The sequence below is a fragment of the Lytechinus pictus genome, chromosome 13 (genome assembly GCF_037042905.1).
Source record: "Lytechinus pictus isolate F3 Inbred chromosome 13, Lp3.0, whole genome shotgun sequence".
NCBI classification, from domain to species: domain Eukaryota; kingdom Metazoa; phylum Echinodermata; class Echinoidea; order Temnopleuroida; family Toxopneustidae; genus Lytechinus; species Lytechinus pictus.
The window spans coordinates 22828210-22854976 of record NC_087257.1 but is presented as its reverse complement, the minus strand read 5'-3'; the positions used below and the strand labels follow the sequence as shown (position 1 = coordinate 22854976).

The 26767-nt window shown below is 34.4% G+C and overlaps 1 protein-coding gene across 2 annotated transcripts; it reads left to right on the top strand.

Moving 5' to 3' along the window:
* Positions 1-851: 851 nt before the first annotated feature.
* On the top strand, positions 852-25893 carry LOC129275273 (tyrosine-protein phosphatase non-receptor type 4-like). Of its 2 annotated transcripts, XM_054912076.2 has the most exons (16): positions 852-1001; positions 3305-3471; positions 4202-4267; positions 5627-5752; positions 7558-7611; positions 9797-9932; positions 10453-10584; positions 14405-14561; positions 16066-16214; positions 16984-17074; positions 17724-17791; positions 18494-18640; positions 19775-19906; positions 20190-20338; positions 21032-21213; positions 21711-25893. In XM_054912076.2, exons 2-16 carry the CDS (start codon positions 3320-3322, stop codon positions 21746-21748), a joined length of 1779 nt encoding a protein of 592 aa, XP_054768051.2. In that variant the 5' UTR covers positions 852-1001; positions 3305-3319; the 3' UTR covers positions 21749-25893. The 2 variants fall into 2 exon arrangements, with proteins under 2 accessions (XP_054768051.2, XP_054768050.2); XM_054912075.2 differs by lacking the exon at positions 7558-7611 and having other exon boundaries at positions 854-1001.
* Positions 25894-26767: the final 874 nt, after the last annotated feature.

Below are 26767 nucleotides of genomic sequence, written 5' to 3'. Positions count from 1 at the left end.
CAATTTACTAAACCAGCGAAATTGAACTGCAATTTAGAAGAAGCTAGTGCTCATTCAGCATGACTGGTAGCGCAGTGCATGTAAATGTAGCCATAACTACTTCAGTTTCAGTCATGTAGAGAACATGGATGTCATGAACATGTTGAAGTTTTGCTATTCAGGAAGGGGGCTTGGGAGAGGGACCACTGATTTATACTGATGGATTATGAAGTAGATACTAGCATAAAATGTAAAAGAATGTTTTTCTCAACTTCTTCTGGAAAGTGAGGGTTGAAATATGAAAGAATGTTGTTGAGGGAAAGCTTACTTTCATGGCCCTTTTCTAATTCTTAGTCTAAATTGATTTTACATGTTTTTTCAGGTGGATAGTTTTCTGACTATTATGTAAATGAACTGTTCAAAGAAAGAGGATGTAAAATGTTTTTGTCTGCCCATATTAGAGATGGGTTTTAATTCAATAAATTTTGAGAATAACTTACCATTATATATTCATTATTTCTTTATTTTTATTAATGTGTTTGTGTACCGTTCAGGACACCTTAGGTTCAGAGATTGACATTGGAGCGGTATCAGCGGGTCTGAGCATATTCCAGAATGGTTTCAAAATCAAAATCTCTTAAAATTTCTTACCAATACTACAACCCCATTATTCTGTATTTCTATCTTGTGTTTGTACACCATTCAGGATACCCTAGGTTCAGAGATTGACATGGGAGTGGTATCAGCGGGTCTGAGCATATTCCAGAATGGTTTCAAAATCAACACCTCTTACAATTACCATTAGCTTACTTACCATTACTACAACCCCATTATTCTGTATTTCTGTTTTGTGTTTGTGCACCATTCAGGACACCCTGGGTTCAGAGATTGACATTGGAGTGGTATCAGCGGGTCTGAGCATATTCCAGAACGGTGTCAGAATAAATCAGTTCTCATGGGCAAAGATTGTCAAGATCTCTTTCAAGAGGAAGCAGTTCTTCATTCAGCAGAGGAGAGAAATCGTAAGTCAAATATTTTAAAGACCCTGTCCTATCAAATCAGGGCTCCTGTTGCATAAAAATCGAGTATTATTGTAAATTTGCTATCTTAAGGCCACCGCACACCTTACGACTGTTCGTGATCCGATTTTGGAACAAATCGCATTTTGCTCATTTTCTGAAAATGTGACTGGAACATATCATTTTATTTGAGGTTAAAATTAATTGAAAGAACACTAATATAACCATTTTGAAAGATTGCAAGCCTTTATTTTGGAGTAAAGGCCAAATTAGTTTCAAATTGTAGCCAATCGTGCGACTGCTATGACGTCATTACGACTAGATATTAAATTCGCTTTTATTCTAAGAAGGATGATAGCATAGTCACAGATTTGAACATAGGTATTCGTACGATGATTTAGAACGTTACACAGTAAGATACTCCAATTCTCAATATTAGCATCAAATTAAACTACATTTTATTCTGAAATCGGGTCGCAGACAAATCGTAAGGTGTGCGATCGCCTTAATGGACACTACCCGGGCAACAATGCTCAACACTCAACAGCCAATCAAAATCAAGGATTTCATCAATTAAAGTTACCATGGTAGTAAATTTGGTTGTAATGATTTGGGTTGGCATGTCCCACACTTTACACAACAAAAACAGCAGTGCTAAGACTTACACCTCCAGTGTTCACAAAAGACTACATCAAGCATTTTTCACCAGTGATAAAGGTAAAATAAAGTAGTTGCAGCAAACGATTGTTTCATGAGAAAGTCTTTTAAAACAAGGTTAATTGTAATCATATATCTAGATCTGGTACATTATTGTAAACTTATCTTTGTGAAATCATGAAATCTTAGCTCAAAAGAGATAAATTCTGATGATCACTAACACATAATATCATATGTGGGACAGTGCATTGATATTGCTCGGAAAAATGCCTGACATTTGATAGAATTCTGTGCTTTTTTGGCTAATTTCTCAGCAATTACGCATTTTCTTTCAGAGCAATTTGGCACATATTTTTTATTCCTACGTATACTTGGGTGGAAATTTTATTGGATTATGTTCGAACAGTTTTTGAGATCATTACCACAACTGGTATTTATTTTTAAATACATGGTGTTATCTCAACTCCTTTTGATATATATTAGACAATTCCATTATTTTAACACTAATTGCTGGCTTTGGTGTTATATTCGAACTCAATTGTATATTTTTACACTTAAAAACACTGACTGATGTTTGCTACATGTACACTGGTTTTTACAGTGTAAATCAACAAATTCTCCACGGCATTTGCTCTCATGCTAACTGATCCTTCATAAATATGCACAAGTTAAAAATTAAAGAGAGTATGTACAAGAGCATTTCTAAAATTACATAAAAAACAAACATCTAAAATCTCTGATGGTAACTTTGATATGATAATGAATTACCATGATTACCTCATTCCACAACACATCAAACCACATCTTTTCTGGAAGCTTATTGCATTGTCAAAACTGTCATTGATATCTTTTATGCAACTACGCCAAACTACTTCAAGTATAATGTTGATAATAATGAGAACTGAACTGACTTTAATCTCCCTTTCCAATGGAGGGTCTTTTTATTATAGTACATGTATTGTTAGTGATGGATTAGTGACAGAATGGTATTGACTATTAATCAGGTAGTAGTGCTACAACTTCTTGTCAAAACTACACATTATCAAGCTGTGGAAAATAGGTGACTGGTTCAAGTTATTCAGTGCAAGAAAATCAGATCAATTTACAATGATGGTTTTGACCTCTTTATTCGACAAGTAAAGTTGCTCAAGCAGGCTAATTCAATCAGAAGGATTTTTTTAAGTAATGGACTTTCATTTTATGCCATACTTGATATGATTTATGTTGGAGGTTTTGACAAGTTATATTTTTAATCATATAGTGTTTGCAAAAGAAAATTGATCTTCTGTCATTGTAATATTTAGATAGATAATGAGCAATGAAAGGAGATGGAAAATAGTTGGTAGGATCGACTTTATATGTCTTACCAAAGGCTTTAGTACATCAATTAAAGGTCCATTAATAAGGTCTAATTCACCCCAACATAGAGTTGAGTTGACTAAATAGAAAAAAAATCATACAAGCATTTTTCTGAAATTTTGTATCAACATCGGATGTGAAGTTTTGACATTTTTACACTTCACATATTTTCACCAAACAGTGATTGCAATGATACTGCTGTACCAACCTCAGTGTCAGTCTTTTAAAACTTTAATGACGAATCTGAACCTTTCATTTTTACTTGCATCTATTTTCATATTCTTTTCCAGGGTGAAACGAGAGATATGGTTATAGGGTTTAATATGACCAGCTACAGGGCGTGTAAAAACTTGTGGAAATCATGCGTGGAGCATCATACGTTCTTCAGAATGGTAGACCCTCAACCTCCTGCGAAGAGGAGAACGTTCTTTCAGCTAGGATCAAAGTTCAGATATAGGTAAGACATGATGGTAGTGGGTGTAGTGGTTGTGGTGGCTGTGGTGGTGGTGATGGTGGTGGTGGCAGTTGTAGTGTTCGTGATGATAGTGGTGTTGATGGAGGTGACTGTATTGTTGGTGATGATGATGATAGTGATGGCGATGGTGATGATGATGATGATGATGGCGATGGTGATGATGATGATCATCATCATCATGATGGTGGTGGTGGTGGTGATGATGATGATGATGGTGATGGCGATGGTGGTGATGATGATGATGATCATCATCATGATCATCATCATGATCATGATGATGGTGGTGGTGGTGGTGGTGGTGGTGGTGGTGATGATGATGATGATGATGATGATGATGATGATGGTGATGGTGATGGTGATGGTGATGGTGATGGTGGTGGTGATGGTGGTGGTGGTGGTGGTGGTGGTGGTGGTGGTGGTGGTGGTGGTGGTGGTGGTGGTGGCGGCGGCGATGGTGGTGATGATTTTGATGATGACAATGGTACTTAAGTAGAGAGTTGGATGTTAGCAGTGGTAGTTGTATGGTAAAATGCTCTGTCATAATATTATCGATTCTGATAAGTCACCATTTCTGCCCTTACAGTTCAGCTACAAGCAAAAAATAAGAAATTGACAAAATGATTAAAAAGAACATCAACATATGAATACATTAGACTATGTCCTGTAGTCTTAAAATGCATTATTTCTTTTCTTTCACCTTTTTTAAAAACAGTGGTAGGACGGAGAGTCAAACGATGGAGGAGACAAAGAAGAGGTTAGCGGAAAAAGAAATTAGCAGGTATGAATGTCATCAAGTATAGATAGAAATGTCAAGGAGCGCTTATAGTCTCTCTGTGAGTTCACCAGAGACTGAACATTCCAAATGTGCACCATACATCTGCCAGAATAGGACAAATATATCCCTGGAAAATGAAAAGAGAGCCCCCAAATTTCCATCAAATCCAGTGTAAAATGGAATGCGATGTAGCATATTTGCACTGGTGAGCTGAAAAAAAAATATCTCTACCAGAAGCTAATTTAGATGATGCTCTGAAGTTGACCAGATGCAAAGCATATAACCATAGTTAGATTGTTAAATGGTAATGTGTGCGCAGTTCTATTATGAAAGGGGATAATTAATCATTCAAGGGGTTTTATGGGGGTAGCCATTCTAATTGTTGAACTAAAAAGATTAATTTGGTTTTGATTTTATATCAACTATACACACTATACACAAAGTAATCTGTCATATTGCAAATGTATTTCTATCTACAACTTGTATGAATAATCATTTCACCCAAGTGCACATTACATGTATATGTCACAAATAAATATATCACATTTTATTACTATGCAAAGGTATATATAAAGATATATTTATCTCTCCCCCCAAAAAAACAAAAACAAAATGAAATTGAAATGTTAGGTCTTGTCATTCTGGAGATGACAAGTTACCCTATATGTGGTCATCACATAGTTTATCACTCATCCATTTGACATTTGGAATCTATTTTCAAGAATGAAATCATGCTCCCATGTGAAGGTGAATTTATTGACTAAATGAACACATCCTTTCATTCAATTCTCACATGAGCCTCCATTTTTTTAAATGTCTAAATATGAATATGACAATGTTGAATGTGTCATAGAACTTTATTTCTTTATCTTAAAGGTAAAGTCGACTCTAGCCTTTATTTTCATCATGAAGTATACATTGCAGCTCATTCTAGAAGCTAAAAACTGGGTTTATAAAAAGTTAAAATAACAAATTTGTGAAGATATTGAAAAAAAATCCTTTAAAATTGATTTAAAAAATGAGATGACTTTCAGTCAGCCAAAATGCAAACCATGAATTTCTGATCTCTTCTTTTAATTGTAAAAAAAAACACCTGAATTTTCCATTTTTTTTTAACATATAATTCAATATTCTGCAATGCATTTCTTGTATTCTTTTACCTAAACATGTATTATACTTTTCTTATTGGCAATATTTCCATTATTTATTCCTCTCTCTTCCAACCAATACAATGCATTAAATGCTATGTACCATCCCCTATCAAAATCTTTTAGTTGAATTCATATACCTTCTTACACCCACCCTTTCTTACAACTGATGTGACCCCATGACCTCCAATTTGACCCTCATTGACCTTTGCAGGTCATCGCCTAACAAGAGGGCGTTCAGACGGACAATAGGGGGAACGGTAGCAGAGGTCATCCGAACAGAAACAAGAAGTCTACCATCGAGAACAACCCAGAAATACAAGCCCCTCAAAGATAATCAGTGAGTTTAGTCTACACTTTACATCAAACTCAACACCGAAGCACCATTTGTTATGAGATTATATATTCATGGGATACTGGTTTGGTGTTGTGCTTGTTGATAATGGTTCTTATAGGTCGATAAACTCACTCTGGATTTAGTACCAAAGTGTTAACACCCTAATCAGTGAGTTTAGTCTAACCCTTGCACCAAAGTCAATATCCATTTAAAAGCAAAGTTGACTCAAAAGTCAACACCAAAACATCAGTATTGGATGATGTATGTGTGGTATATTGGTTTAATCTGGTGTTATACTGGACTGTTGGTTGTGGATCTCACTCTGGATGTAACACCAAACTTATTAACACCCTAATTATATATTTGTATAAGGTGTTAGTATGCCCTTATGTGTAACAGTTTTGATGTTGGTGTGTTCATTGAAAAATAACTCTTAATTCCAGTGTAATGCAGATGGGAAAATATTGGTGTATGTGCGTCATACACTTGGTGCTGTTTTAAGTTTTCATGAAAAATGACTGAAGTGGTAAGATATCTGAAAAATTTCCTTAAACGATGCTGAAATTGGTTATATTTTCAGGTGTTTCTGTTTTCATTATGGTTTTTCTAATCTATGCAAAAAAATGAGAAATATCTTCCTGCTGTTTTTATTAGGAACTAATATTTGCTTTGACATTCTCTTTGTCTTTTTTTAAATGTTATGCAAATTTATCATTCATCTGAAAATTACAACAACAAAAATTGCACATGAAAAATGTAGCCTACAATTGTAATATGTGTGTCTCTGTCTTTACTTTCTATATCACAATATATCTTCAAGTGTGACTTAAAAAAGGAAAAGAAACAGAAATATAGCATGTTTGGCATTCTCTTCTAAATGTGTGTCCTGCATTTGAAATGATGTTGAAATTCACAGCTTTCTTTAATTGCATTACAAAAGTACTGCACGCTCACTTTAAAAGCAACTGTGTACTTTATGTCATCTTTTTGCCAAAATTACAAATATTAGCAACTTTTTCATGGAGTATGGATTATTATAAATGTGGGAATGATTTTTGTACCTTTCTGTCTCTTCAATTTCAATATTGTCATTTCTATCATCACAATGATGATATTCTGGGGAGTGTTTCATGTATCCTCTTGTCTGTGATTTTCTCTGACAAATCTCTTCTGAGCCAATCAGATGCAAGGATTTCAGTAGCTTATAACAGTTGTCAGTGAAAATCACATTCATGAAATGCTCCCCTGGTTTTTCTTGGTATTCACCATTGTGTGTGTTGTGACTCAATTTCTTCTTGGGTGTTCAGAGTAAATGCCTTGCTTGCATGAACAATATCACTTGTTTTCTTGCTCACAAACTTTTGCATTACTATGAGCAACTTTAAAAGTGTTGCATGAAAAATGGGAACATTTTCTTTAGGGGCAGACCCCTTTACCTTTGCAAACACAAGCAAACATCCCTACTGGCCCATATTCAAGCAGTTTTGAATTTCCCAAGTTAAAGGGGAAATATTCTCATTTAATCATCCTGATTATGAATTTCCCAAGTTACAGGGGAAATATTTTCATTTTGTCATCCTGATTTTGTGGTAGTTACATCTTGGCATGAATGCTAAAATGTAAAACTTATAAGAAAATTAACCAAAAATTTTCACCCAAAATTTACTTTCAAATCACAATCATCATTCGACATTGATTGATTAAAAAGCAAACGAGGCCTTTACTCGCCCCTTTATCCTTCGACTGCATTTAAGCTGCACATTTCTTTCATGTTACACATCCCCCGCTCCTCCCTCTTTTTCTCTCAGCCGAGTGCCAAGTTTTGATGGCAAGATTCCACCTTCGCCCAATGGAAAACCTAGGTAAGTTAATCCCAATAGATTCCAAACAGACAACTAATCAAGCAATCAATCAAGTAGACAGTCAATCAAGCAGTCAATCAACTAGTCAATTAGTCAGTCAGTCAAGCAGTCAAGATTATACTCAGTCAGTCAATCAACCAATCATTCATTCATGCAATCATTGACTCATTCAATCAAATGGCAATTCACTCTTATTTGATTACAATTACTCTTGCAATCATTTTTGTCAATGAAGTAGTCATTTATCAATGAGTTAATTAAACAATCATTCACACAATAAGCCAATCAAATAGACATCTACTCAATCAGTCAAACAATCATTTACTCATCAATCAATAAGATGTCATCTGCTCATTCAAGTACTTAGTCAATCTATCAGTCATGCAATCATTTACTTGGTCAAGCATGTAATCATTTATACTCAATCATACAATCATTCAATTAGTATACTAAATAATCATTTATTCAATTAGTCAATCATGCCATCATCTATTCCAATCGTTTCCTTAGTCTGTCAACTAACCAGTCAAAAAGTCACAAATAGTCAAAATTATTTGTATTTATTCAACCAGTTGGCCAGTCACACTGTACATAATCACACAAACAATTACCCAATCAGTCGATAAATTACTCATTTAGTCATTTGAGTTCTCAATCAATCAAAGGATTCAATTAGTCAGGTATTAACCAATAAACCAGAATTAGTCAATTTAGCACTCAAATTGTCAATGAGGTACTTAATCGGTCAATCAAGTACTCATTAGTTTATCAATTACTCATTTAATCTATCGGTAATTAAAACAGCTAACTAGCGACCAACACATATTAATACATAATCATTTTGTTTCTGTTCCTTATTATTTTAGCCACCCCCCTCCCCCCCATAAAACAAGATTTTGAAATAAACCATTTGACTCAATGAAACAGTTAATATTAAATCAATCAACCTACCAATCCATCAATCAAATCAAATTCATTCGATTATTCTGTCACTGAGTTCATAATGAAGACAATTTTTTGTTCAAATATTCATGCAGTATACATGCAGTTATAATCTTTAAAAACATCTTTATTTTAATCTTCAGAGCCATTAAATAATGACTGATAGCAAACCCCAAGACTTTGGTTTAGTTTTAGCTGTGATCAATTCCCCACAAATTTTGCTGTATTTCTTGCATGTGAAAATTGATTGCATTTCACAGACAACATCATGAGCAAACAGATTTCTAAATTTGCGCCTGTTGCACTGATATCTTTAACTGGTCCATAACTTTTTTGTGTTGTATGGTTCCTCTATTGGTGTCCGCATTGCATTTCATTATATTTATAGATCACATTTCACTTATAAGTATTTGCATTTCACTGATGAATATTGGTTTTATGTGTTGGTCCAATACTAGTTATTTCATGCTGTATTGTATGACTCCTAAATTGTGCTCCTATTCTATTTTGCCTTTGTTCACGTTTTTCTCATTTTTGTGCTGTATTCAGTTGTAGTTTTCTGCTCAACTTTCCTCTTTCTTCAAAAAAAAAAAAAACAGCATATGTACTTGTATTGATTTAATTTTCATAAAAATAGGTTAATTTCATCCTGTTTTTTTGTTAATGCTCCATTTTTTTAAATGCTGTGTAGCTCCAATTCATACACAGTAATTCATTTACTTCTTATTTATCTTCTTTTTTATAAAATCTACCATCAACATTGCCTTAGATAAATCTGTTGCATCTGAAAAATTGATTATGACACGGAAAGAAATATTCAACTTTTGGGAGCACTGGTGGATCCCCGGCCTGTGCCCCCACCCCCCCCCCCCTTTTGAGAAGCAAAATTAAAATTGTAATGAAAAAATGCCATTAAAATAGAGGTACGAAATTTCCTTAATTTTTGGATAAAAACCTTCTTTTTTTTGCTTGTCAAATTTTTCCTCTGAAAAAGTGTGCCCCCCCCCCCTTTGGAAAATCCTGGATCCGCCCCTGTTTGGGAGATTGAAAACAGTAAACTATAAAGAAAAGATTACTTCAAAGAACTTTGACTTCGATTAAGATTTTACTTCTGCAGGTTTGACTTACGCAAGGTAAATCATATTTTTATATATGTTACAAACAAATTCTAGCAATAATTTACTGTTTTTATGAGAGTCTTTAAACAACAGCTAATATTTCTGATATTTTTTTCTTCTTACAGAGAGAATGGGCTATCAAAGAGTGCGGAAATGCTCAACGTTCCTCCCCAAATGACGTACATGGATGACAACGGAGGGAGTGATGTTAGTATAGGTACAGGCAACTCTTATGAGGTTCTAAGTAACGGTTACAAATCGGTAAGTGAAACATTTCTTTATTTTTTATGTAGATTTTCATCACAATGGCTTATGTTCTTGATTTCATTCAGTTGAACCATGGTTCAGAAATCAGGAACCACATTTCACAGAAAGGAATCAATTTTAAGTGTACTTATAATTTTGTTTCCATTTCAGGGTAATACTACAAATTTTGTATAAAAAAATTGTCCGGCAAAAATTAGACCATATAGCCCAGCAATAATTTATCTCAACCATTATTTGTGGTAATAATCATAAAATAAATTTGAGCAGAATTCAATAAAATGATAACCACAAAATATGGACACTTTGTGACAAATATGTTAGACCATAGTCTTACCATGACACCTTTTCAATAAAGGTCATTTGTTTATAAATTCATCAAAGTTGCTGCACCCCAATAAAAAAAGGTTTCAAGCGGCAAAAATGTCTTTTTGTTCTTTATTGTCCTTTATTGTGAAAATGCTGCATGTATCTCAAATAAAAATGAATTAAATTTCTCGATTTGATCATCTTTCAGCAAACCAATGGTGATGCCTTAGTAGTGATTCATATGTTGCCTGACGATAGAGGGCGCTTTGGTTTCAACGTCAAGGGCGGGGCAGACCAGGGCGCACCTATCATTGTATCAAGAGTAGCACCAAACACACCGGTAAGTCATAATCTCTTGTTCTTAGCGTTTGTTAGCTTTCATCCTTCGCTTTTCATTTTAGAAATTTTATTGATGTATCATTGATTATGGACATAGTTGTGACGTTTTTATTGTAAACATAAATTGATTCCTGCTATTTTTATGGGGGGAGTGTGATTAGATGGCATCTAAATTGAACCTGAAAATGTTACACTGTGCTGTTGGGTTTGCTTTTAATTGTGAATCTATATGATTTAGGTAACATTGATTAGATGAAATTTGAGGGTTACTAGCGGAGATTACTGTCCGTTTTAGCAATTTGATTTTGTTTTCTGACATAATTAACTTATTCTACAGAAACATTTGACAATTGTTTCAGATATTGAAACAATAATTGTACTCTTATTAATTACTCCCTTACAGTACCCCTAAAATGTGTAAACACCGAATTACCACAAAAATCCACCCTTTTCCCGGTCGACGTTTAAATGGTTTATTCAATCAGGATCCATTTCCTGGGCTTTAGTCCCACATGACAGCTTTATTGTGGTGTGAATCCCACTCTACATGGGAGTATTAATGTGACAAAAATAGTTAGTCTCATGTGTCCTTCACATTTAGATTAATGAGGTAGAGATCAGAGAGAGGGGTGTTCTGCTCCCCATACTGCGTATTTGTCAATTTTTTTCTCCTTTTACAAAAACATTCTTCGAACATGATGATGATGATGATGGTGATGGTGATGTTGATGATGATGGTGGTGATGATGATGATGATGATGATGATGATGATGATGATGATGATGATGATGATGATGATGATGATGATGATGATGATGATTATGATGCTGATGGTGATGATGGTGGTGATGATGATGATGATGTTAAAAATGATAATAATAATTGTTATTATTAATGAATCCAATGACCGTGGTAATAATATGTTTTAACACGCTTTGAGCCATTCTTGGAAAAGTGCTTTATAAAAATTGGCTAGTATTATTATTAATGGTAACTCCCATAGGTACTTGGCAGGACAGCTTTTTGCTGGTAAAAGTCAAGCTTGTATATAACCAATTACATAGGAAACACTTCATGCCTTAGTTTATCAGGCACAGTGGCTGACATTATAAATGACAAATATTACTCTTGGGTCTTTTTATCAAATTGGAGACAATGGCAGAGCGGGCGTTCAAACCCACAACCTTCTAATTGTGAGTCCAATGCTCTAACCACTAGACCACATGACCCGATAATAATTGTAATGTCAACAAAGTAATAATAATGATAATGTTTATATTAACAATACTAGCAATAAAGTAATAATATTAATAACAATAATAATAATGTAAATAATATTAATATCAAACACATAATTGATGTGAAGTCAGAAAAGAAGGGAGAGAGAAAAGAGAGCAGAAGAAATTCATTATCAAATGAGATGAAATAATGAAAAGTATACTATATTGGCAAGCATGTTCACAAAGGATACATTGATTTACGTATCATAACGAAAAAGACAAAGTAGCCTCACGATTTCCAACATTTGTTGATACGACATCATCCCCTGTTGGATGAATCATATTGGGGCTATCCTCTTTCAGGCAAATTGTTTGTTGACTCTCGTTGAGTGGAACAATTGCCGTGGCTCTCTCACTTACAAAGAAAGGAAATAGGATCATAGAGGCTCAGGGGAATTACTCTCTAATTCTTTTCCCTGCTTCCGACTCTCCTCATCATGCATGATGTGTCATTTTCCCTTTTCAACAGAAATAACAAGAGATCTGGGTCCCGTTTCATAAAGACTTGTTATGATAATAAATGAATAGTTTCTGTAAGAAATTTACTATCAGCCAATCAGAATGAAGGATTTCAGTAGCTTTCAACTGTTCTTGCAAATTTGTTATTGTAGCAAGTTTTGTGAAATTGGCCCCTGTGATATTTGTTTGTGTGCGATACTCTTCAAATTGGCACTAAAATTAGGCTCCTGGGGAGCATTTCATGAAACAATAGAGATTTTTGCATTGTTATAAGCTACTGAAACCCTTGCATCTGAGAGCAAATTAGTCAGTGAAAATCACTTACAAAACTTTTCATGAAATGCTCCCATGTTGTTGGCTTTAAAAAAACAGAAATGATATAGAATTATGGTAGATATTGTCTTAAAGTGATTTGGAACCTTGATTGTGATGCACCTAAGAATAGGCATTCATTAAGATTTTGGAATCATTTTAAATCGAGCCAGAAAAAACGCAAAAATGCATACGTGGGACTATGCAGAAGTTTTAGTTATTTCATTTAGTTTTGTTATGTTTTCAATGTTAAGGTTTCTGAAGAACAGTCATCTGCAGTACACCTTTTTAACAAAGTAGTTTTGTGAAATAACATTAAAAAACAAAAACCCTATTAAAAAACACAATAATCCATTTCATTTTTCTTAGAAATGGGGGATATCCCTTTTAATGTATCTACATGTAGAAACATAAGTATCATGAAGTGCATGGAGCTATTGTTATATTGTCATTATTGCTTCAATGGAGAAACCTCAGTTGCTTATGTAGGCCCCTGAGGCTGAGGGCCTGTTTCTGTGAAGTAGCTTTGTAATACATGATGTGATATGGCTGTAGAATGGTGAGATGCACCAGTCAGGAAAGGCTATATGAAGTGTATGAACTTAACATGGATTGGCAAGGAGATGAAGGAGGAGAAGTACTTGGCATTCATTGGCCCGAATTCACAAAGGTGGTTTTGAAAACCCATGTTTTATGTAGATTTTCTGTATAAATCACGCTTATTTACAGCGTATATTTGAAAATGTCCAATGCTGATACGCGCTTTTGTCACAGTGCAACAAATTGACGCCTGTTGCCAAGGTTAAATACTCTATTTTATTCATGAGTCCACTTTTTGAAGAGTGGGCTCATTAATTCAAAACAGTGGACTTATGAATAAAATTGGGTGGATAACCATGGCAACAGGTGTCAATTTGGCACACAGTGACAAAAGAGTGCATCAGAATTTGACATTTTTTAACATACGCGATAAAATAAGCGTAATTTATGCACGAAACAAACCATGGACTCAACCGTGGGTTTTCAAAACCACCTTTGTGAATTTGAGCCAAAATGTCTGCAATGTATAGTTGACATTGTGTTTAATTTGATAAAAGTGTTCATAATATTTTCCTTGAGCTTTTAAAGCAGATGCTTATAAAAAAAATATGTTTATCTTTTTTTTACTGTTTAATACCATTGAATTGTTTTGCCATTTTTTTATATACTGTATATATATTTGTTTTTATGTTTTATTATCATACTTGTTAGTTTTGGTAATGTCATACTTTTTTTCTAAGTGTAATTTAGAGGTAATTATCTTTTCTCAAAAAGTGTTTATAATTCAGTCTTATTTTTAGATTAAAAAAAGGGAAAGAAATAATTGTAACTGTAATTATGAATCTGTATGTACAGTAGCAACATCATTGAGATGATTGTTCATTGTCACATAAAAAATCATATATGTATGAAATTTACGGGCTTTCTGTCTATAATAGCGCAATTGCCTTTGATCACTCAAGAGAAATTGCATTTGATCATCAGATTTTGTACAGGCAACTTTTGAATTATGATATTAGAAGGTTCATTTTGATTGATTGCTCTCAAAATATCTAGGTTGATATTTCTGATTTAGGAAAGGTGACTTTCTGAAAAGATATGAAAATACCTATTAGAATTGACCGATAACATTAATATCATATTCGTGTAAAAATTAAGAATAGACTTTGTGGTGTTATTTTTTTAAGGGGGCTGTTCATATTTGAAATTCATTTTTGTCCCTCCGTACAGGCCGACCTTTGCATACCCCGATTAAATGAAGGTGACCAGATTCTTCAAATCAATGGCAAGGATGCCTCTACATTCACCAATGAACATCTGGTCTCTACCATTCGAGCCTTAGGGGAGGCCAGGACCAAAGATCTTGTCCTCACAGTCAGACCAAATGGTGAGTTTACAAATAATCGTTTATTTCCTCCATACAGTGTTATTATTAAATTTATCCGCATTGGCTGCACTCGACCCAGGTGAAGTGAATGGATGCTTTTTACGATTTTTTTCCCTTGAATGCTTTAGTACAGCCATTCTCAATTACTTTTTTTGAAGCGCCACATTTCATGTTGAGAATCTGTTATGCTCCACTGTCCATTGCGCAAACCAGCAATGTATCAGCGGAGGGGGTTCAGAGGCCCCTGGTGGGGGTCGAGGGGGCAGAGCCCCCAGACGTTTTGGAGTATGAGGGCTTTTAAATTGCCCAGAGGGGCTCTAATTAATATCAACAGAAGAAATACAAATGCCAACAAACTACACAATATCAATATTAAAAGAAAAATGACCAGTGACTTTTTCACAACATACCAATGATACCACTAGTTCAGACTGTTCTGCCCCAGATATATTGGCTGAAGCAAGTGGCGTAATGAGTAAAAAAAAAAAATGAGGGGGCTAGATATGGCAGCTGAAGCAAAAATATTGAACTTTGCAATACAAATATCTATATTTTGACATAATATTAAGAAAATAATACAATATTCCACTCTTTCCCTTTCCTTTTCTTTCCCTTTCTCCTTTTTTTTCTTGGCCATGAAACACTTGGGCCCCCCAATCGCCACCCCCATCTGTACGCCAGTGGTTGAAGCTACGTTCCCCGATTTTGCAAGGGCTGAAAATTAGGCATTGCACTGCACTAACGCCCCAACTGCCCCTCTCTCTCTATAACTCACGTGCAGTATCATTCATTCAGTTCATGTCAGCAAGAGTGCATGCAGGCAATCACGGCAGACAATGCATCTGAGCATACATTTATTTCACTTTTACAACATCGGATTTTAATCGGCTTCGCAAACAAAGTTTCTGCTTGTTATGTCCCAAATTCATAATCTTTTATGATCAGGATGTTCTTTGAATATCATATCATTTGATGTTTAACTCTTAACCAAAACGTATACTCTGGAAATGCAAAATTTCTCGCCGTTGAAATAGAAATCCTACAAACGGGGTTTTCAAATCACTTGTGCGGCTCAAAAACTTTGTACACCGTAGAATAAATAAAAAGGAGAACACCATCGATCCTCCATAATAGGGGTTATCGAGTGCTAAATTGGACAAAATTTGAGGAAATCAATTAGCAATTAAGTGTCAAGTAAAGAGTTTTTGTTTTCTCTTTGTATTAAAATGATCACCAAAACCTTATTGCCAGGTTACTGGTAGATACATTTTTTCTCCCTTATTTTTCCTTTATTTCTTATACCGGCTCCCAAGCGCCACTCCGCAAGGCTCGGTGCGCCACAAGTGGCGCGCGCGCCACCTATTGAGAACCCCTGCTTTAGTACCTACATGTATATGGTGGCTCAGCTACAGCCGTGGTAATAATATAATACCAAGTACTAAGTGTAGTATATGCATGTATTAGCTGTGCTATATCAATGGACCTATTATTTTATTTTTCACAGTGTATGTCGGTGAGGAGGTAGAAGAACCCGTCTTTCAGTACATCCCAGAGAGTCCGAGGGTAGTCAACGGAGAGATCGACTCCCTTACGGAGTCATTCATGCTCCTACAAGAAGGCATTGATAGTGGCATGGCAATAGCACAATTTGATGTAAGTCCATAAACAAGCATGATGCATTTTTGTAGTGAGAATTTTATGTAATGCAAAATAAATGAATGTTCATCTTATAGGCAAAAAAAAAAAGTTAAATGCAACCTGACTGAAATTAGTAATTCAAATTTGACTGCCCCCTCCCCCGAACAGATAAAAAAAATTGTGCACCAACCATAATTTTGGTGCATTTATCAACAATTGTTTTGTACAAATTCAGTATAAATTGGTAAATGGTAGTAAAATGTTGTCCAAATTCTAACTAGACGACACTTCTGCTTAAATAACTCACAATCTCCATACAAAAATCAATATGCCAACGTAAACACAGTTATTGAGAAAGTGTTTGAAGCAACTTTTATCAATGTTGATTCTATTTTTCGGTTTTTGATAAATGCCTTTGTACGTCATACTTTATTGTTTGAATAAACTATTAGATTCTTGTTTATCATTGCTGTGGTGTTCAAACCTTGCATCTAAAAAGATAAACATTTTGAGGGCAGCTCAGAAAAAGCTGTATTATTGAAATATGGCACGTTGGCAACCTCATTTTGTTTGAAGAGTTTCCGAATTCCTGTAAATAAGCAATCTTTGTCTGAGCTGTCCTCAAAATGTTTAGATTTGAGATACAAGATTTTGAAACCCCAGCAAAGTTATGTTTTTTGTAATCTTACTAATGAATGTTTTTGGCTGAGACATTAAGACCTTGGCTCTGACTCACCAAAAACCTTAATTAACTAATTATACTCCCTGTTTCTTTATTTTTCAGCAATTATATAGGAAAAAGCCTGGTATGACAATGGGGGCCTGCCGATTAGCGGAGAATGTTGCCAAAAACAGATATAGAGACATCGCGCCTTGTAAGTCACTGGTTTATATTTACATTTTTATTTCTCCGGCCACCATAGATGTGAATGGTTGCCGGAGGCATTATATTTTCACGTTGTCTGACGGTCTGTCTGTCTGTCCTTCCTGCTTTTGTTCTCATGATAACCAGAGGACTGTTTGACTTTAAACTTGGTCCAATTATCGGTATAGGATTGGTGATCTGAATATTTTGAGGGGTCACGAGGTCACAGATCGAGGATCAACAAAGTCAAAACAGTATATTCTTGCAATAATTACAAAATCGTTTTAGGGTTTAACTTTAAACTTGTTTCATGTAGGGATGATGGACTAATTAGGTATGGGGGTCATAAGGTCAAAGATCACAGAGTTCATTATATAAACATTTTTTTCTAAGCTCCATGTGTAGTATACTAATTGTCTTGCAATGGCCTGCAGTCGAGAATCCATCTTTTGGTTCTTTTCTAGTACATATTTATCAGTTGCTTTGAAGAGGATTTGGTGTCTTACAAATCAAACATGTTATTGTTCTTTAAATTTGTAAAAGAACGCTGTATTTTATTATTTGTTGTAGCTTTATTTCTCTATAGTAATATAGAATCTCCCTACCCCCCCCCCCCACCTCTCTTTCTCTCTCTATCTGTCTCTCTGGGTCTCTCCTAGATGATGCAACGAGAGTCATATTACGGGAGGCAGACACTGGGGATTATATCAATGCCAATCTCATCAATGTAAGTGTAATATCATGTTACTACTGTGTGTACTTGTGACCTTCCCTTGGTCCAGATTGTACACAATCCATAATAAACTGAGATTTTCAGTCAAATTAATCTTAGCGTTATGAAATGTGCATACATAATGAATATGGTGGCAAACTGTGTGTGGGTAAATGATGCATCACAATACATTTTCTTTTCATTTCTTTCATATTTCTACCATTTTTTATTGCATATACTGTGATTTAAATTCTTTTACTCCTTTGTTATTGTATCATATTATATTTGTATATATGTTTGTATGTTTTTAAAGGATGTCAAATAAATGAATTGAATTGAATATTTATTAGATAGTTTACATAAAATGCATTCAATCTACTGAGTAATAATCAGCAAAATGACACATTACATTTAATTCATGCATTTTCACTTTGACTTGTTGTTTTTATAATGATAATAATAATAATTATAATAATAATTATAATAATAATTATAATAATAATTATAATAATGATAATAATAATAATGATAATGATAATGATAATAATAATAATAATAAAAAATTTGGTAAACACATAACTCTATAATGTTTCTTACCATATAAGTGATGCTGTATGTATTATGACAGTCCTCAAAGTAAAACAAAATCAAACAATAAAAACAAGCAAACCTATTTTGATTATTTTTTTACCTGAATAATCATTCCTTCCTTCACAGATGGATATCCCTGGCTTTGATCTTGTTAATAAGTACGTCGCCGCTCAGGGGCCTTTACCAAACACAGTCAACGATTTCTGGTACATGGTCTGGGAGCAAAGGTCAACACTCATTGTCATGCTTACGACTAATGTCGAGAGGGGGCGGGTAAGTACTATCGTTGTTGGGGTCATGAACTTTTCATATCAGATAATTAATGGTATTCTTGTTAAGGAAAAAAAAAAAGATTTAAAACAAATTTTAAAAGATGAAAAAAAAATGGAAAAAAAATAAAAATTAGGAAGAGACACATGCTGTAAATCTGCTCCAAAATACACTGGATTTTCAACTCTTTTCTCTCGTCTTTATCAGTTGTGGAAGACAGCATGAGAGACAATTTTGTTTATAGAATACCAACATCTGTGTGGATATGTGTAACTGTAAATCTTCATTAAAGTTGATGGACTTGATTACCAAAATTGTAGCATCTTACTCTACAGCCCCTTACCTGAAGCACAGGTCAATACTCTCCATCTTGTTGACCACTAATGTTGGGAGGGGGGAGGGTATGTAGTCCGCACATAAGTACTGTTATCGTCAGGGTCATGAACTTTTTGTCTTGGCTGATTAGTGGGATTTCTGGTTTATGTTTGTGGGAGCAAAGTTCAACCCTTATTTTTATGTTCACTGCTAATTTAGAGAGGGGAATAATAAGTAGTTTGTAATTAGTCGTGGTCTAGTGGTTCTGACTCTTGCCTTTCAAACAGAGGGTCGCGGGTTCGAATCCTTGCCATGGCGTGTTTTCCTTCAGCACGAAATTTATCCACACTGTGCTGCACTCGACCCAAGTGAGGTAAATGGGTACCGGCAGGGAGTAATTCCTCAAAAAGCTGTGGGCACCAGAATCAGTAGACTAGCTTAGCCGGGGTAACATAGGAGCGCCTATACAAATCCTGTATTATTATTATTAGTCATTATTACCATTGAGGTCATGAACTTTCATATTGGACGATAATCAAAATTTTATAATTGCAAATGTGAACTGCATGTATCTCTATGCTATCAAGACATGGTCATGATAATACATGGTGGTGTAAACTGGAGCCCTTTGGAATGCACCTAAAGCAAGCCAAATAAATTAGGTCAGCTACTCGCCTGAATATGAAGGATGTAGGCCTGTTACAACTTTTTCTGATTTTTTTTTTTTTATATCTAGTGTCGGTGAATTATAAGTCATACTGATATGAATATACGTAGAACGTAATCTTTGACATCTATTCACGCTTCACTAATTGTCTGTAGGTCAAATGTCACAAGTACTGGCCAGACCTTGACGATAGGCTCCAGTTTGGCCCTGACCTTGAGGTCAGATGCACAAGATGTGATGAGTCCCCATCATTTGCCTACAGGGATTTCATCATCTGCAATACAGCTGTAAGTCATGATAATGGTGGTGGTGGTGTTGATGGTGGTGGTGGTGGTGGTGATGATGATGGTGATGATGATAATGTCTATGATGATGACAACTATGATGATGGTGATGGTGAGGATGATGATGATGATTATGATGATGATGATAAGGAGGAGTAAATTCATGAAAATGGTGAAGGTGATTGTGAAGACAATGGTGGTGATTATAATAGTAACAGTGATCTCTATGATAAAGTTTATGATGATGATCAATTCCTCACATACAGTATCATTTCATTTATTGTAGACTAAAGAAGAGAGGATAGTCCTTCAAATGCAGTACGTAGCCTGGCCAGACCATGGAGTGCCTGACGATTCATCAGATTTCTTAGACTTTGTTTTTAGAGTACGACAATGTCGAGTAGGGATGGACGTGCCAACTATTGTTCACTGCAGGTACATATTACGATTCTTTATATTTCCTTGGCTTTGTTCTCTTCGCACAGCAATGTCAATTGGGAATGACCATTACACTCTTTTAAAGTTCTTACGTTTCTTTTAAAAGTACAGCATGGTCTTGTAGGGATTTATATATTGGCCATCATCTTCTGTGGGTATAACTATCATTCTTAGATTTAAAAAAAATGTTTGCATAGCATGGCATGGTCTGTTGAGAATAGATGTTGCAATATATGTTTCAAACATTGTACATTGATATGACAAATAATTAGTTGTTCTCAAAGTATGTCAGTTTCGAATAGAAAGGGTTTCTATTTACCTTGAAGCTTCTACCTAGTTTTAAAAAAAATCCTAGTAGCTGTCTTTGTTGAAGCTAATGCTGCAGTCACATTTCCCTTACGGCGAGTCGAAAACAGCCATTTTATTCATTTTTATTCAAACCACCTATTTGAAGCTGGTACAAAAATGTTAAAATGGCTGTTTTCAACGCCGTACGGCCGCCGTAGGGGAAATGTGACTGCGCCATCAGCAGAAATATCTGTGCAATGTGTTGACAGAGTGACAGTATATGTACATGTATATGTTTTGGATAATAAGTCTGCAGGTCTTTATTTAAGATAATACCATGCAAGTGCGTACTTGTTTATTTATTAGTACTAGTCATTTATTTGATTTTTGCTATTTTCGTAGTGCTGGTATTGGAAGGACGGGAGTATTAATCACCATGGAAACAGCAATGTGCCTGATAGAAGCCAATGAGCCGGTGTACCCTCTTGATATCGTAAGGACGATGAGAGACCAACGGCCGATGCTCATCCAGACCGCTGCTCAGTACAAGTTCGTTTGTGAAGCCATTATCAGAGTCTATATGGGTAGGTCTGCTTGTTTCCAACTTTGGAGCTCTGTTTAACAAAACATAAATAGTGTTGACTGTAAACTTACTGAAGCATTTTGCCTTATTGACTGCAAGTTTGGACTGGAGTCAAAATTTCCTTATCTTTTATTGAAAGAAAAATGAGGACTTTGGTCCCAAAGTCTGTAATGTACAGTTAGACATAACACAGTTACGATGCTAATACGTCAAATTTATTATTTAAATTTGTAGTTCATCTTGTTCTTTATGTTGTTTTCATGAAAACTTTATTTTAGATCTTCTTATGTGGAATCTCTCTGAAATGATCTGACTTTGTTTTCTACTTAATATATAAATTCATAATGCTCTTTATCATCGTGACTTGAGCGATTTGAGTAGGGAAGTAAGATTAGAGAAAATGAGGATTGAATGTGTAATGATGACGTCCAAATTAATTACTATTTTCTCTCTCCAACGCTCCCTCTTTCTCTTCTCCCATCTTTCTTCCCATCTCAGATGGTATTGTAAAGCCTTTAGAGGATCAGAGATCGTGAGGGAACTTCAAACATCAAAGTCTTCCATCTAAGTAAAGTCATCTTATTGCCAGCTCTTGTTACATCAGCTAACGACAACAAATTGTCAAATGTTACCCCGTCCTCTTCTGTAATCTAGAAGTGCAACCAAGCGACCAGACGAAAGCATCACATGGTGTTAGTAACGTTACGTTACAGATAGTGATACACTATATTATTCTATGTTGTGTAGTGCTAGCATTGTGTTGTGCGTTACATTGCATCAAAGTTATGCAATGTTATTTACATGACATTGTGTCACACAATCGTTATGACACATGTTAGATTACATTACATTATGCTATCGTGACAATGTTACACTACATGTTACATTGGCATTGCAACTTGTGTAACATTACATTATGTTACGCTAGCATTAATATGTGTTACATTATGTAACAGTTTGTCTGCACTCACATTCTGTTAGTGCTACATCATAACACATTACAACCGAGTCCGTTACTTCGCGTTGGTACCATGTTTGTTGCGTTAGATTAGTGTTATGCCGTGCTACAAGAAAAGAGATTGAAAAGATATTTGAGATGAGATTTGAAAAAATATAAATTTTGTATGAAATCTCGAGGCCTGGTGCTCTATATTTTGATTTGTTTTTGTATTAGATGCATTATTTTTGCGAAAGATGAAAACCCTGTCTGTATGTACATGTATATGATGTATGTGATATGCTTTAGACAATTATCGTCAAGGCATCCACGTTTCATTAGCTTTCATATTGAAGCACCTCAATGAAATATTTGTATGTAGCTGATTCTTGTACCCGTAACTTTCATTAAAAGCTAGCAAATGCACTCTGATACATCAAGTATTATTAGACGTGGATAAATTAAATCACCCTGTTCTTTCAAATAGAGATATTTTGACACCATGCATAATTATATCTTTCACTTAAGCAAGATATCTATTTAAAACCAAGATTTATATCTAACTGCTTATTATTGTAACTATAATTTCCTAACCCTCGGAGGGTAAAGAAAGCAAAGAATCAATCGCACATACTTGTCTTACTGGTTCCAGAAATCATGATTGGTTCATTTCAGCATTTATCTTTAAGACTATATGATTAATATTAAAAATTTTACCAATGAACTCTGTGTTTAAAATTTTCAATGCATTGACAAAAACACATATATGATTTCTTGCAAATAAGATCACTTGTTCGGAATCTAGCTCTCTCTATATATTATATCATTACCTCAAACATGCTATCTCTGTATTACTCACTCATACTCCCTGTTCTATCCACCTCTCTCTCTCTCTCTCTCTCCTCTGTTTATCTCCAGCCTTTTTCCCCTTTCCAAATGTCCCATTTTTCTCAAACTCTCAGCCAAAGATACAAGGAAACAAAATCCATTTGATGATTTGTACATTTCAGTTTTGTATATTATAGTGTATATGAGTTCACTGATGCAAAATGATATCATGTATTCGTTTATTTATCTGATACTTCTCCCTTAACCTGGGGAGATTTGACAAAAATGGGTCAAATTATATTTATGGTATCTTCCGATCAGCATTTGTATTCCACACAAAAGGATCATCATTGAATATGTTCCTTTGTGTTATTTTTGCTTTAAACAAAGAAGTTGTATATGTACATTTGATAAAGAAGGTCATATTTTTGTACATCATTCTTATCCCCATTTAATAAATAATTGATTTTTTTTTTCAGTCCTTCGTCTAGTTCATAATGGAACAACATGGGTTTCTGTACACCATTTATTTAATCATTAGGATACTGTAGTGCAATGTGTGTTTTTATTTTCCTTATATAACATGATAGTATGCTGTTTATTTTCATCAACATCATATTTTACAATTTTGTTTCAAAACAGGAAATTCTTAAGAATGTATTTTTGTGATTTTCATTGGTTTTTCCATTCGCTTTGTACATGTATGCTGGGAAGTGTTACTATCGCATTTGTGCAGTTGTGAAATCTGTAACATATTCAGCTGATCATGTAATCACTTTGTGATCAATTTTGTCATATTTTGTAATTTTAGTTGCAAAGTGATAGCTTTTATATGTGTACATCCATTGGCCACGGTGTTTGAAGCAACATTTATTTTCAATTTCATATACAGCAATTATGTTTGCCACAGATATGGGGTCAAAACTGAAACAGATAACAGTAAAAGGTATGTGCAGTTTTGGTGAATAATTTCTAATAATAAGTACTCATTGAAGGATTTTGAAACATACATTTTTAAGTATGTTTTAATATTTTGGAAGGAATTAAGAGTGCTTTTCATGCTAAGCATGAAAATATATCAGTATACAAACATTTTACTTCAGGAATATGAGATTTGACAAGTTTAAAATCTTATGCATTCCTGTGCAAAGTTGATTTGCTTCTTAATTAACATTAACTTGATAGGATTAAGACACACAAATAGCTTGAATGAAATTTTATTTTACTTGGACCAAATTGTATCATCCCATATTTGCCCCTACCCCCTTAACTTCTAGTTCATTGTTTTTGTCCACCTTTGTATAAGGCCATTTGTATATTAAGGTTCTTTCTATAAGGTCTTTGTATAAGATCATTTGTATATCAAGGTCCTTGTATATCAAGTTTCTTTATATAAGGTCCTTGTGTAAGATCATTTGTATATCAAGGTTCTTTGTATAAGGACCTTGTTTATCAAGGTTCTTTTAATAAGGTCCTTGTATAAGATCATTTGTATTTAAAGGTCCCTTGTATAAGGTCCCTGTATATCAAGGTTCTTTATATAAAGTCCTTGTTTATCAAGGTTCTTTTTATAAGGTCCTTGTATAAGATCATTTGTATTTAAAGGTCCCTTGTATAAGGTCCCTGTATATCAAGGTTCTTTATATAAAGTCCTTGTGTTATAAGTTCATTTGTATATCAAGGTCCTTTGTATAAGGACCTTGTTTATCAAGGTTCTTTATATAAGGTCCTTGTATAAGATCATTTGTATATCAAGGTCCTTTGTATAAGGTTCTGTACTTACATTAGCAAGGTCCTTGGTGTATCAAAGTCCTTTTTACAAGGTCCTTTGTATTAGAAGATCTTTTTTGTATAAGGTCCTTTTGATATCAAGGTTCTTTGTATAAGTTCATTTTTATATATCAAAGTCCTTCGTAAAATGTCCTTTGTATAGAAAGGTTCTTTGTACCATCAATTTTCTTATGTTATAGGATTAATTTTACCAAGGAGTTGTTTCACGAACCTGTTTGTGAAGTTACAAATAAATATACGATTGAATGAAATGTTGCAAACCAAATGGGTTTCCTAATTAATTTATAAGGCAGACTTTTCACTAAAAATGTGTGGATTAAAACATGTATGTTACTGAATAATTTCTTATGGTAGTTATGACCTTTTGATACATATTTACACTATAGTTGGTTCTTAACATTCCTACATTTCTATAAACACATTTTGATACTCCTTTACCCCTAACAATCAAAATACCTTGTTCATCTTGCCTTTTAACGTTTTGTAGCAGTTTTTAGTAACCGCAAAATGACAGGATTTGTCATTAGAGCTCATGGTAGTAAAATGATATTTTTTACATTACAAATGGTGTGCTTTATATGGATAAGGACTCTTTATCTTTATTTTTTTCTAGAATGTAGTTATAATTAGTGAATTTTTCGAAGTTTGTTATAATGAGAGAGCTGCTCTGCATATTAAAAACAATAGGTGTGATGAAGAAAATGATGTCATGATTGTCATCGTAGACTGGATTCACTCCATCTCCCTTACCACCCTCATGATTAAGTTTCTTATTTATTTACCTTACGGTATTCCATAAACAAAAATATGTGGGCCTCTATAGTTGCTCCTAAAGGTCAAGACCACCCAGAAAAATGTTGATTTGATTCAATAGAGAAAAATCAAACCAGCATAACGCTGAAAATTTCATCAAAATCCGATGTAAAATAAGAAAGTTATGACATTTTATAATTTCAGTTATTTTGCACAAAACAGTTATATCCACAACTTAATAGTGATGCAAATGAGAGTCGATGATGTTCCTCACTCAATGTTTCTTTTGTTTTTTATCGTTTGAACTACACAATATTTCAATTTTTACAGATATGGCTAAAAGGACCAACTTGACTGAACCATTTCATGTTATAACAGCGGTAATACTACATGTTCAGGGAGGAATAAAACTTTGTTTCATATGACAATGCAGAGAAAATTAGAATATTTCATATTATAAATACAAAAGAAGCAATGAGTGGGTGACATCATCAGTTCCTTCACTTGCATACCGACCTGGATGTGCATATCACTGTTTAGTGAAATTAATCAAAACTTGAAAGTGTCCTAACTTTCTTATTTTACATCCGAATTTGCTGAAATTTTCAGATTTTTTGCTTGTTGGATTTTCTCTGTTTATTCAAATCAACTTTTTCTTGGGGCACTTGACCTTTGAATTCCTAGTGGGTGTTTCATAAAGCTGTTTGAAGTTACAAGCAACTTTATAAATGAGTGGTGATCCTCTATTGTGGTATACAATACACTCCATATGTTCATTGGTGTTGCTCTAGTCTCTAAGAAATGATCACCGGTCATTCACAAAGCCATACATATTTCACCCCTAGCCCCCTTTTTTTTCCTTGCATGTGGAATGGTACATGCCAAGATCAGCCACTGAAATGAGCGACTCATATTTAGATCTCGTATTACAAACATAGTTTTGACCTTTTTCTTTGGTCAAATTTTAAATACCTTGAATTATGTATTTTTCTGTTTTACTTTTTTGATCATGCTAGTATTTTAGTCCTGATGAGAATGTCATATATACCTTCTCTTTGTAGCATATCTTGGGAGAATTTCATTAAACAGGTGTTCTGTGATTTTCACTGACTATTGTTATAAGCTACTAAAATCCTGGTATGTGATTGGCCCAGAGCAACTATATTAGTGAAAAATCACAGACAATGTGATTTATGAAACCTTCTGGTAGTGCACATTCATCATTCATCTGTTCTAGCTACAGATG

Coding starts and splice junctions, on each gene's coding strand:
- LOC129275273 (XM_054912076.2), top strand. CDS start 3,320: ATGGTTATAGGGTTTAATATGACCAGCTACAGGGCGTGTAAAAACTTG. Junction 5,753..7,557: donor AAGCCCCTCAAAGATAATCA/GTGAGTTTAGTC, acceptor TTTTTCTCTCAG/CCGAGTGCCAAGTTTTGATG. Junction 16,215..16,983: donor TGGCAATAGCACAATTTGAT/GTAAGTCCATAA, acceptor TTTATTTTTCAG/CAATTATATAGGAAAAAGCC.